The sequence below is a fragment of the Artemia franciscana genome, chromosome 9, assembly GCF_032884065.1.
Source record: "Artemia franciscana chromosome 9, ASM3288406v1, whole genome shotgun sequence".
Taxonomy (NCBI): Eukaryota; Metazoa; Arthropoda; class Branchiopoda; order Anostraca; family Artemiidae; genus Artemia; species Artemia franciscana.
In genome coordinates, this window is record NC_088871.1 from 1,094,034 (window position 1) to 1,107,678 (window position 13,645).

The 13,645-nt window shown below is 35.1% G+C and overlaps 1 protein-coding gene across 3 annotated transcripts in view; it reads right to left on the minus strand.

Annotated features, from left to right (window-relative positions):
- LOC136030856 (monocarboxylate transporter 3-like) overlaps positions 1 to 13,645 on the minus strand; it is a 120,128-nt gene that overhangs the window by 63,964 nt on the left and 42,519 nt on the right. For all 3 annotated transcript variants that reach the window (XM_065709912.1, XM_065709914.1, XM_065709913.1), the window contains 2 exons: positions 7,837 to 7,956; positions 5,020 to 5,163 (listed from right to left, as the gene is read on the minus strand). In XM_065709912.1, the coding sequence (XP_065565984.1) occupies positions 5,020 to 5,163; positions 7,837 to 7,956 (264 nt within the window). The remainder of the gene's footprint in view (positions 1 to 5,019; positions 5,164 to 7,836; positions 7,957 to 13,645) is intronic.

The following is a 13,645-nucleotide window of genomic DNA, read 5'->3' on the forward strand; positions in this document are numbered from 1 at the left end:
CTCTTATCATTCCTAGTCCGTGTTTTGACTTGTTTATTGAGACGCTTATACTGCGCTTTTAAATCATCAAGATATTCTCTAGTGCATGCTATGTTATGCTCATGTCTATCTACGAGAATTTTGACTTCTGCCCTTTGATCAATGATATCCCAGGTACTTTGAGATATCCACTGCTCTTTCTTCTTCCTGTTATATCCCACAGCTTCTTGTGCCACTTCTTTCAGGGACTTGACGATCTTTTCCCATTGATTATCAATTGGCAACTCGTCCCTTAGCATGGAAAACTTATTTTACAAAGTAGATGTATACTTTTGTAATACATACGGGTCCTACAGTTTTCCGTTCAAAACACACATTGCTTTCAAAACGATTAACCTTTCAGTTGGATTAAATAAAAAAAAAAGTTTTTTTTTAACTGCAAGCAAGGAGCGACATTAAAACTTAAAAGGAAAAGAAATTATTCCGTATATGAAAGGGATTATCCTCTTCTCAACACCTGGCTCTTAACGCTATTTAATGAAAGAAACAAGTTTTTTTAACTACAAGTAAGCAGCGATATTAATACTTAGAACGAACAGAAATTATTCCGTATATGAAAGAGGTTGTCCCCTCCTCAACGCCTGGCTCTTTACGTTTGACTCTTTGTCACAACTTTACTTTTTAAACAATAAAAAAAAAGCGTAAAGACAGAGGCGTTACAGAGGGGGCAACTTCTTTCATATACGGAATAATTTCTGTTCGTTTTTAAGTTTTAATGTCGCTCCTTACTTGCAGTTAAAAAAAACTTGTTGTTTTTTTTTTAATTTAATTTCTGAACGTTTTTGAATTAAAGCAGTTTTTGGTTACTTAAAAATGCAACTAGATTGTTTTATTTTTTTTTAGGAACGTTTTTGTTAGTAATAAACATACGTACCTTACGAATTAACTTACGTCACGAACTTCTATATTAGTGAATTTTTGTTACGCATATGAGGGGGTTTCCCCCCTTGTCAATACCTCGCTCTTTACACTAAAACTTGAATTTTATCCCAATTCTTTCAGAATGACCCCTGAATCACAAAGGCCGTAGAATAAATAGTTGAAATCGCTAAAAATACTTTAGCATAAAGAGCAAGGTATTTTGGAGGAGACAAACCCCCTTACATACGTAATATTTTATGTTCGTTTTAAGTTTTAATGCTGTCCATTACTTCCAGGTGAATTTTTTTTTATTTATTTTCTCATTGTTTTTCTTGGAATAATGCTAGAAAATCCCGCGCCCCCTTCGTGGAAATTCTCTTCCCTCATGATAAATTCCACCATGGAACGATCCTCCCACGTAACCCCCTCCCCCCGACCCACACCCACCCCAACGCAAAAAAATCCCCTGAAAACATCTATACACCTCATAATCACCATTACTATATGTAAACAATGGTCAAAGTTAGTAACTTGCAGCCGCTCCCCCGGGGACTGTGGGGGATTAAGTCGTCCCCAGAAACATAGTTATTAGGCTTTCGACTAAGTTGAAGAGAATGGCTATCTCAAAATTTAGATCCGGTGACTTTGGAGAAAAAATGAGCGTGGGGGGGCCTAGGTGCCCTCCAACTTTTTGACCACTTAAAAAGGGTACTAGAACTTTTAATTTCCGTTAGAATGAGCCCTCTCGCGACATTCGAGGACCACTGGGTCGATACAATCACACCTGGAAAAAAATTTACCACGAATTGTTTGATAAACACACATACCTGTCAATAGACCGACAGTAGAAATTTAAACTAAACTGATTTAAATTAATTTCATCAGAAAAGTAATTTAATGTATTTTGATTAATTCAATTAATTCAATTTAAGATGAGACGATTTACACATTCAAAACATACACATCCTGTCCAAAAGGATTACACCTTTCAGTTGGATAAAAACAAACTTACATGTCAATAGACCGGCAGCAGAAATTTGAACTAACCTGATTTAAATTAATATCATCAGTAAAATAACTCAACTTATTTTGATTAATTTAATGAATCCAATCTAAAAGATTTCGACATTCAAAACATGCAAAGCCCTTTTCAAAACGATTAAACCTTTCAGTTGGATAAATAAACTTATACAATCAAACTCAGTTGGATAGTCAATAGACCAACAGCAAAAATTGAAACTAAATGGATTTAAATTAATTTCATCAAAAAAACGATTAGACCATTCAGTTGGACCAAAAAAAATTTGCCTCTCAATAGACCGACAGTAGAAATTAAACTAAACTGATTTAAATAATTTCATCAGAAAAAATTTAATTTATTTTGATTAATTTAATTAATCCAATCTAGAATGAGACGATTTTCACATTCAAAACATACACATCCCTTTTCAAAACGAGTACACATTTCAGTTGGATAAAAAAACTTATATAAGCAAACTCAGTTGGATAATGAATAGGCCAACAGTAGAAATTGAAACTAAATGGATTTAAATTAATTTCATCAAATTTTTTATTTATTTTGATTAATTTAATTATTCCAATTAAAAAATGAAACGATTTCCACATTCAGAACATACACATCCCTTTTAAAACGATTAGACTTTTCAGTAGGATAAAAAAAACTTCTCTGTTAATAGACCGACAGTAGAAATTTAAACTAAACTGATTTAAATTAATTTCATCAAAAAATAATTTAATTTATTTTGATTAACTTAATTAATCCAATTAAAAATTAAGACAATTTCCACATGCAAAACATACACATCCCTTTAAAAACGATTAAATAAAAAAAAACATGTTTTTTAAATGAAAGTAAGGAGCGACATTAAAACTTAAAACGAACAGAAATTACTCCGTATATGAAAGGGGCGTTTCCTTCTCAACGCCCCACTCTTTAGGCTAAAGTTTGACTCTTTCTCTTAACTCTACATTTTAAAACAGTAAAAAAACTTTAGCTAAAGAGCGGGGCGTTGAGAAGGAAAAGCCCCTTTCATATACAGAGTAATTTCTGTTCGTTTTAAGTTTTAATGTCGCTCCTTACTTTCATTTAAAATACTTGTTTTTTTTTTTTATTTAATTTCTGAACGTTTTTGAATCAATGCATGTTTTGATTTTGGCTCTCCGCAGAGGAATAATTAAAACGAAATTTGTATATTAATTTTTTTGGCTAAATGGCTTTCTCATAATTTTGATCGAATGATTTTGAGAAAAAAAGAGTGGGGGAGGAAGCCTAGTTGCCCTCCGATTTTCGATTAATTAAAAAGGCAACTAGAACTTTTAATTTTTTACGAATCTTTTTATAAGTAAAAGATATACGTAACTTATAAATTAGCTTACGTAAAGAACTTTTGTATTCTTATGTTTTTATCACATATATGAGGGGGCTCGCCCCCTCGTCAGTACCTCGCTCTTTACACTAAATCGCAAGTTTTGTCCCAATTCATTAAGAATGACCCCTGAATCGCAAAAGCCGCAGAATAAATAGTTGAAATTATTAAAAATACTTTAGCGTAAAGAGCGAGGTATTAGGAAGAGGTGAGCCCCTCATATGGGAAATAATTTCTGTTTATTTTAAGTTTTAATGCTGCTGCTTACTTCCAGGTGAAAAAAAACTTTTTCATTGTTTTCTTTTTAAGTAATGCTAGTAAATCCTGCGCTCCCTTTATGGAAAATTTCTTGCCCCATGACAAATTCCTCGATGAAAAGTTCCCCCAGCATATCCCCCTCTTCTCAACCCCTGCCTCCAACAAAAAGTCCTCCTGAAAACGCCCGTACACTTCCCAATAACCATTACTATATGTAAGCACTGGTCAAAGTTTTGAACTTGTAACCCCTCTCACGGGGACTGTGGGGGAGTAAGTCGTCCCCAAAGACATAGTTATAAGGTTTTTCGACTACGCTGAATAAAATGGCTATCTCAGAATTTTGATCCGTTGACTTTGGGAAAATAATTAGCGTGGGAGGGGGCCTAAGTGCCCTCCAATTTTTTTGGTCACTTAAAAAGGGCACTAGAACTTTTCATTTCCGTTAGAATGAGCCCTCTTGCAACATTCTAGGACAACTGGGTCGATACGATGACCCCTGGGAAAAAAAAGTAAAAAAACAAACAAACAAACAAATAAACACGCATCCGTGATCTGCCTTCTGGCAAAAAAAAAATCCACATTTTTGTAAATATGAGCTTGAAACTTCTACAGTATGGTTCTCTGATATGCTGAATCTGGTGGTGTAATTTTCGTTAAGATTCTGTGACTTTTAGGGGGTGTTTCCCCCTATTTTCTAAATTAACGCAAATTTTCTCAGGCTCGTAACTTTTGATGGGTACGACTAAACTTGATGAAACTTATATATTTAAAATCAGCATTAAAATGCGATTCTTTTGATCTTGCTCTTGGTACCAAAATTCCATTTTTTAGACTTTTGGTTACTATTGAGCCGGGTCGCTCCTTACTACAGTTCGTTACCACGAACTGTTTGATTAGACCTTTCAGTTGGATACAAAAACTTACCTGTCAATAGACCGACAGTAGAAATTTAAACTAAGCTGATTTAAATTAATTTCACCAGAAAACAATCTAATTTATTTTGATTAATTTAATTAATCCAATTTTAAAATGAGAAGATTTCCACATTCAAAACATACATTTTGCTTTCAAAAGGGTTAGATCTTTCAGTTGGATAAACAAACTTACCTGTCAATAGAGCGATAGTAGGAATTTAAACAAAACTGGTTTAAATTAATTTAATCAGAAAAATAATTTTGTTTAGTCAGCTTAATGTAATTAATCCAATTAAAATAAGACGATATCCTCATTCAAAACATACACATCCTTTTTCAAAACGATTACGCCTTTAGTCGGATAAAAAAAACATACCTATTAATAGACCGATAGTAGAAATTTAAACTAAACTGATTTAAACTAACTTCATCAGACAAATAATTCAATTTCTTTAGATTAATTTAATTAATCCAAATTAAAAATTAAACGATTTCCACATTCAAAATATACACAGCCTTTACAAAACGATTGTGCCTTTCAGTTGGATGAATACACTTACCTGTCAATAGGCCAACACTTAAATATAGAAAGGCGACGCTCGGTGCAAACATGCTGATCCCCATTCCAATTGAAGAAATAATAGCTCCAGCAATAGTGACTGGACGGCATCCATACTTATTTGTAAAGGCACTTGCTATTGGTCCTACCAAAGAAAAAACGGAGATTACTTTTTCATACTTTCGTGCTAAAAAGTGTCCCTTGATTCCATTGGCCAACAGAGCTACACACGCTCCAGCTCTATACTAGTCTATTCTAAGCCTTTCTCTTTAGACCCTCCCGAGAAGTTCCAATTTCCCTTAAATCTTTACTTACTACCTTCTTCCACCCTATTCGGGGACAGACTATTTTCGTTGGGCCATAGATGGTTGGCCGAAAAGGACGATCTTAGCCGATTTATCCTCCTTCATATGCAAAGCGTGCCTGAGTCATTTCAACCTTTCTCACATTATAGCCCTTGAAAGCGGGTCTGAACCACTCTTTTAGTACAGCCTACTATTTGAAATACGGCCATTTCTACTGTTTAAGCCAGCCATATCTACTGTGAAAAGACCTTAATCTGCATCACGAGGCTGGACCAACTCTGTTAACACAATCATTTTCCTTGCCTCGTCTAATTCCCAATGCCATTATGCTTCTTAGGTAACTACAAATACATTGTTCTAAACCTTTGATTAGTCTCCTATTGTTCCTGACCCTCCTTCTAAATGATACTCTTCTAGCTGTTGTAACGTCGATAGCAGAGGGCCATCGCAGCAGTTCCTCTTACAAGCCCAGACATTACTCGGATTTTAACTTTAAAAGAGAAGTTAATCAGTACGTTAACGCATATTTCAAATTTCTTGTCCATTTACAAAAGATACAGTCCCCTTCCCACTAATTCGGAAAATATTCATTTTTAAGAGAAGATATACAACCCACGAAACAAGCCTTGCCATCTTTAACTACTGTCCAGTGACAGCCGCTCATACGCAAGAAAAAGATTTTCAAGTTTGGTTTTTAAAAAAACCTCACTTTATGTACCTACAGGTAATTCTGATAAAAAATCAGATAAACAACCATCACAACTCGCTCCGTCACAAAAGCGCATTGTCAACGAGTCTAAATGATATTTATGAAGAAAGTCAAGGGTTACAATCAACAACGAACTCAGGGAATCCAGCCACAACAAGTGACATAAATCTTGTTTATGCTACAGTTTAGGGTCAGACAAAGTCTTCGACCGCTATATGACGTTGGTGATTTTTCTTGTCGACACTAGCACCGATTTCCACGCTTAGAGTTTTCTCATGTTCTTCGGTTCACAGCCACAGTATGAATATAAAAGTAGCGAAAATTTGGTTTAGAAATGGGACACATCATAGCGCGCTGATTGAGAAGCTACCACTATGTCAGAGCAATAGCTTCAGTTGCTACTTTACATTCAATCAAATCATAGTGTATGTATCATTTGTCCTTACGTGTACGCGAAGGCGGAGTCGTGACGAGAGGTGTCGACTGATGTGTCCCAAAAATCTTTAATGAAGAGTAAATGGCTTTTTGCTACTGTTATAATATTTATACTGTGGCCCACAACATATGAAGGCGTAACTCTGGCAAGATAATGTAGCGTGTACAAAGTAGCAAAACTTAGCACTATAATCTACCAGACGGCAAACACCTTTATTGGACTGACTTCGTCCAACACAAAGAAAAAACAAGACAGTAAATCGACAAACAAGGTAAAAAAAAGGACAAAGAGAGTAAAAAGCAAAGATAGTTGAGACAACAAAACACACCAAACAAAGTAAAACAAACAAGATAGTAAAATAAAACGATGATAGTAGAGATTGTAACAAAAATAAAGACATAGTAAAAACAACATAGTAAATCAATAGAGAGAGTAAGACAAACAACGATAGCAAAACAAAAGATAGTAGAGATCGCAAAACAAAGCAAATAAAATAAAAAAGCAAGACAGCCAAATAAAACAAAGATAGTAGGGACGGTAAAAAGCAAGGAGATGGTAAAGAGAAAGAGATAGTAAAAATAAGAGGTAAAATTCTAGTTAATTGACTTCTTGCTATCTCAGAAAGGGTTTATGTTTGGAAAATGAAACTTTCAGGATGGATCTACAGATTAAAGTATGTCCCGGGAAGGTATGTTGAAGCAACTAACTCCACTCCTTCTCCCTCTAGAGGGCCCTGACCTTTGATAACCTTTAAAAATATGTGTTATAAAAGTGAAACCTTGCAAAATAGATCTTCTGCTTAATTGAGGTACAAGAAAATTGTTTTCAGCTTCATAACTTTGCTCAATAAGGTTTTGAAGATATGCAAATACATTTCCTAAATTTTGAAAAAAAAAACATTGATATGGCTCAGAATTCTACTCAAATAACAGGAACTGCATTTTCAGAACTAATGGCAGAGAAAAAGCGACTAGTAACTGAAAATTAAGGTAAAATATTGTTTTGTCGAAATTTCAATAGGTGAAACCTGTCATGTAGGAAAATTTCAGGACCCTCTAGAGGGACAAGGAGTAGAGGTAGGTACTTCAAAATACCTTCTAGGGACATACTTTAGCCTGTAGACCCATCCCTGAAAGTTTTAGTTTCCTAACCTAAACCCTTTCCGAGATAGCAAGAAGTCAATTAGCTAGAGTTTCGCCAAACAGGATAGTGGGCCAAATGAGATAGTAAACATAATCAAAGATGCTAAAACAAAATAGTAAGACAAACCAAACATCCTATAACAAACAAGATAGTAGAATAAAACAAGGATAGAAGAGATAGCAAAAATCAAAGAAATAGTAAAAACTAAAGATGTACAATATGTACCTGATCCAAGAGTAACACCAACTAATATAGAAGCAATCCAAGCAGTGTCGCCTTTACTTTCTCCAAAGTACCAAAGATATTCAACATAAAGAATTCCAAATGTATATGTAATGCCATCAGCTAAAACAGAGGGTATGCCGTTACAACAACGTATGCTATAAGTTGAACTCAAATAAAATCAGATACAAGGGTGAAAAACATTGTACCAGTACCACTTAACCGTACCAGTTCACTCAAATTTTGAACCAGTCCTCAAAGAGCACTGGCCCTTCCTATATGGCTAGCTGTTGGGAGTACCAAGGACATCAAAATACAAACTGGTTTGCACCCTCGGCCTATCTTAGGTCCTAGGGCCCACATGAAAAACACGATTTTCTAAATTTTTCTTTTGACTGTTTCAAACTATGAAGTTTTTAGGGCAGTGCCATATTTTGTCAGTTAATAAGCCGTGAAATAAAGGAAAATTAATCAGCTAATGGGATATGACTTTTCAACTGTAAAAAATACATTCACAAAATGTTGATTCTTAATGCCAGCTAAACCTACAAACAAAGACTACACCTTCTTCGGCTGTTTGTTGCCTTGTTCTTAAGTGCTTATTTTGATGATTTTTCGTCCACATTCCCTTTTCAAATTTTTGTCCTCGCTACAACAAAAACCAGCATACCTTCAGTTGGAGTTTTTTGATTAAAAACTGAATTCATTATTTTTCCTTATTTTTAAGGCCCATTTTGTTATGTAAGTTTCCAATTAACTAATTCGCTTAAAATTTGAACCAGACTCCGAAGAGCTTCGGTCCAATCATTCGAACCATTAGCATTGAATAATTTAAAATCAATATCATAAAAACCATTATAATATAAAAAACCATATCGCTTTAACTATATTGGAAACAACTTTTCCAGGGTAGTTATTTGAATAAAATTTTAAACCAAACCAATAAAATCATTAAAAATTAATGTTTTAGAATTTTAATTTTTCCAGAATTGAAAGATATTTGCGTTTAAATGCATATTTTCTGATTCTAAATCTGATTTGAAATCAAACCAATCAACGCTAATAGAATCAATAAATCAAATTATCCATTTATTTGTTTGAACAAGTGCATTTCGAGCTCATTTATTAGAAAAAGGGTTTTGTTACTTCAAAATCAAAAATACAAAATATACAAAAATATACAAAAATACAGAAATACAAATAGGACATCAACAATCAATGAAATCAGATTTGTGTACAGTCAAGGTTCCCTTGGTTCTAAAAATTTAATTGAGTGATATCCATGGCGTGAAACTTTGAGCATATCAACATTAAAAACGAATATTTCACACTAAAAATCAATACAACCACATTTTTTCAATCTTTTTTGTCCTTGATAAACTCGTATTGGTCCCATCAAGTCAAAATTTCAAATCTGCTTGATACCCCAGGTCAATATTCTTTCAAATAAATAGCTATGTTCCTTACACCCTTATCTGTAACTGAGGCATTGTAGACAAGCCTTTTTGACAACCTTAATGAGCATAGTGTCTTTTGATTCAGTTCAACAGTCCCTTCAACAAGTCTTGTCTTAATACCCTTAGCAATAGGTATTTTCATGCTGATGATTTAAGCATATTAGATGAAAGTGTGAGAGAAAATGAATGAATTTTTAGAGGTTTTGCGAGTTCAGGGTGCTAAAATAGGCTTGAAAATTAATGTTAAGAAGATTAAGTCACTAAGGCTAGGAATATGTTAAGATGAACAGGTGACATTAGGTAACGAAAAGATTGATCAGGTTGGGAGCTTCAATTACCTTGGTAGTATTATTAGGAAAGATAGTGGAAGCAGTGAAGATGTTAAAAGTAGAATAGCTAAGGCTCAGGGTGTTTTTTCACAGTTAAAAAAAGTTTGGAAGAATAGAAAGATAAGTCTGCAAACCAAGATTAGAATATTGGAAGCTACAGTGATGACAGTGGTCAAATATGGCTCTGAAGCATGGGCGCTTCGAAAAGCAGATGAAAATTTACAAGATGTTTTCCAGAGAAATTGCCTACGGATTGTTCTGGGTACCCGGCTGACTGACCGTATTCCAAACAGTAGGTTAGGTTGTACGAAAAATGTGGTTCAATCCCGCTTTCTAGGGCTATAATGAAAGAAAGGTTGAGATGGCTAGGCCACGTTCTACGGATCAAGGATGACAGGTTACCGAAGATTGTCCTTTTTGGCCAACCGTCTGGGGCTACACGGAAAGCAGGTCGTCCCTGTCTGGGTTGGGAGGATGTGATAAATAAAGATTTAAAGGAAATTGGAACTTCCTGGGAGGGTGTAAAGAAGGAGGCTTTAAATAGATTAAGCTGGAGGAGGAGCGTGCGTAGCTGTGTTGGCCTCAGGCGGCTTTGTGCTACAGTGAGAAATTAGCAGTAGTAGAAGTAGTAGTAAGTATTTTCGAAGGCCATATAACATACAAATAACAGTTCAAATAGGGATATATCCTTTTTTTAGACAGTGAAAAACACTAATAAAAAATTATGGATATTTTCATAACTCTAAACCTATACTCTAATGGGCGCTGATTGGCTGTGGGAGCGCCGGAGGTTAACGCCTAGTCTAGAGATGTGTGTTGAAATCCTTCTATGGGCAAGATACGACTCTGCGCAACAGTGTCTATATCAGTACTGCCAACAGCGGTACAATATCGCAAGTTGAAGGGCATGTTGAAGGTATGTTAACTATATTAAAAGACATTGAACTAAATTAAAATGCATTATATGCTTCCAGGTTGTCAAAAGGATGTTGCATACATGCAACATCTCAGGAATCAATAAGTCTATAAAATTGAAACTTTTAGGAATGGTGAGGGGGAGTGTTGAACAAAATCAAAACACCACGTGTGTATACAGGTAGTCAGAAGGGCGCGCTTGTAGTATTATGGATATTTTCATTACATACACAGAGACAGTCATCAGCAGATAAATATCCAAAGTTTGAACCATTGTTTTTCACTGTCTAATAAAATGACTTATCTTAGCAGTTCCTGAGACATCCACAGAGTGAGTTTTGATTTAATTCAAAATCCACCTTGCAAATAGCGTCTCTAGATTTAATTAAGTATCCTTCACGAGAATCCCAGGAAGTTCCAACTCAATACTCTAAACCGCTCCTGAAATATTGCATATATGCCCTTTTGACAACCTGGATGCATATAGTGTCTTCTGATTTTTTTTTCAACATAACCCTCACAATCCCTTGATAGTATCAGCTTAATATCGCAAGCCACTCGTGGGATACTTTAGATACGGCCTTTCGACAACTAGGACGCATATAGTGTCTTTTGCTTTAGTTCAACGTCCCTCTTAACATCCCTTGAAAGTTTTAGTTTAATATCATTAGCTACTCCTGAGGCATTGCAGACATGCTATATTGATAATCATGCAGCTGATACAACAGTGTATTTTAATTTAATTTAGTATCATCTTGGGGAATCCCCAAAAGTTTCAACTTAATACACTTTGCCGCTCTTGACATACTACAAGCGCGCCCTTCTGACTACCTGTATACACACATGGTCTTTTGATTTTGTTCAGCACTCCCCCTCACCATTCTTAAAAGTTTCAATTTTATAGACTTATTGATTCCTGAGATGTTGCATGTATGCAACATCCTTTTGACAACCTGGAAGCATATAGTGCATTTTAATTTAGTTCAATTTGGCCTGGAAGTTTTAATTTTGCCGTTCCTGAAATATTGCAGACACGTTATTTTGACAACAAAGATACACATATTGTCTTTTAATATAGTTAACATACCTTCAACATGCCACGAAAGTTTCAACTATACACTTATCCGTTCGTGACATATTATCGCTTTGACAACTTGAGTACACTTAAATTCTTGTAATTTAATTCAGCGTCCCCATAACATGCCCGACAAAGTTTCAATTTAATCCCCTTGGTCATTCCTGAGATACTGCTCATACGCCCTTTTGACAACCTGGATTAGTGTCTTTTGACTTAGTGTTACATCCCATCCACAGCCTAAATAGACACACAGTTGCACAAACATTCTTCAAAAGCAAAACACAGCTATCGCTGCGACATTAATGGCCGCTTTGTCAAAACCAGACACCATAGCCTATACAGACACACAGAAATTAGTGGTCACAACTCATAACTGAAATTTCTGTTTTCACTCCTGGAATAGAGCCAGGATTGGCTGTGGGAGCACCGGAGGTTAACGCCTAGTCTGGAGATGTGTGTTGAAATCCTTCTATGGGCAAGATACGACTCTGCGCAACAGTGTCTATATCAGTATTGCCAACAGCGGTACAATTGTACCATTTTGGTACATTTCACCTCTTAAGGTCCATTCTGGTACAATCAGAAATTTCCTGGTACATTTTTACGAAATGTGGTACAATAAGATTTGACTGGACGTCAGGAGGTAGCAAGTAGAGAGAATTGTAGTTTTTTTGTTTCCTCTTCTAGAGTTCTAAGATTTCCTTTACATATTTATTTAAGTGCATGTTGTAGGCCTCTTGCGGTCATAATATAGCGTAAAGTTGCATTGCCATCTGTAAAGTTAGTACAAAATAGATAGGAGGCGAAAAAACACGAAATTCAAAACTCAGAAGAAACGTGACATTGATATTTTACCGTCCTGTGGTGACGCAGTGGATTTGACCTTAGCTTGGTAATACGGGACCCAGAGATTGAATCACGCTGCAGGAATGCACTGCAGGGCCGACGCAGGAACCATAGTAGTCAAGAAGCGTCGTTAATTTTTAAATAAATAAAAATGATATTTTACCACGTGGTGTTTATCTAATCAATGGGAGCCACTGCACCTAGATAATTGAGCAAGGTGCATGCATACAACAAAACAAAATATATGGACTTCATGCCAAGAGACACCTATAATAGTAATAATAGAATTTCTTTTCTTTGTGAAACTGGTACTGTTTTATAAAGTTGAAAAAAGAATATTAACGAGCTATATTCTCATATCATTTAAAACATAGCCTATACGAAACTCAAATATTTAACACACACACACACACACAAGAGACACAGACAGCAAATTATCCCCACATAAAGGAACAATAGGCTTAGTCATACACAAATCGTCAAGGCTCAAATTGTGAGAGCCATGGGTTGCCTAGAAAAATTTTTCGAAATGAGAATCTCAACTGTAATTTTTTTTTCGATCAGGTTATACCATTCCCTTGAAACATTACATGGTCCCCCATTATGAATATGGGTGTAACTTTGTGGTGCCTCAATATTGTTGGGTTGCAATATCTAAAAACAAGAATTTGTGTATGACTGTATAGGCTACAAGAAATCGATTGCAAAGCACAAAGCCTTGACAAGGCACATTTTCTTTTTTTTTTAATCCGAGTAGTTTCTATGATTCTAGATTTTGTTTCTTGACAATTAAGAAATTTTGGTAAATTTTTTGTTCTTCACATTTTTGACTTACAAATAAAGTGAACATACCACTCCATGCCTTTTTTTATGTTCTTTACGAATATTAAAATCGCTTCTATCGCAAATTCAAATTTCAGCACTTTTTGAGCTCTTGAAAATGACAAAAATATTTCTAGTTTTTGGGTATAAAAAAGCCTTCAAACATTGGTCTCAAACTTACTGTTTCATCATGAATCCATTTTTTAATGTTATATAATCCACAAACACTGATTTTCCTCAATTAGGTTGGATAAATAAATACTATACTATATTATTTCTTCTTCCTTGATGCCGAATTTTCAATTAAAATATGTGTTTTTCGTCGTGTTAGACAAAATGATATACTACATTTTCTCAGCACCAAA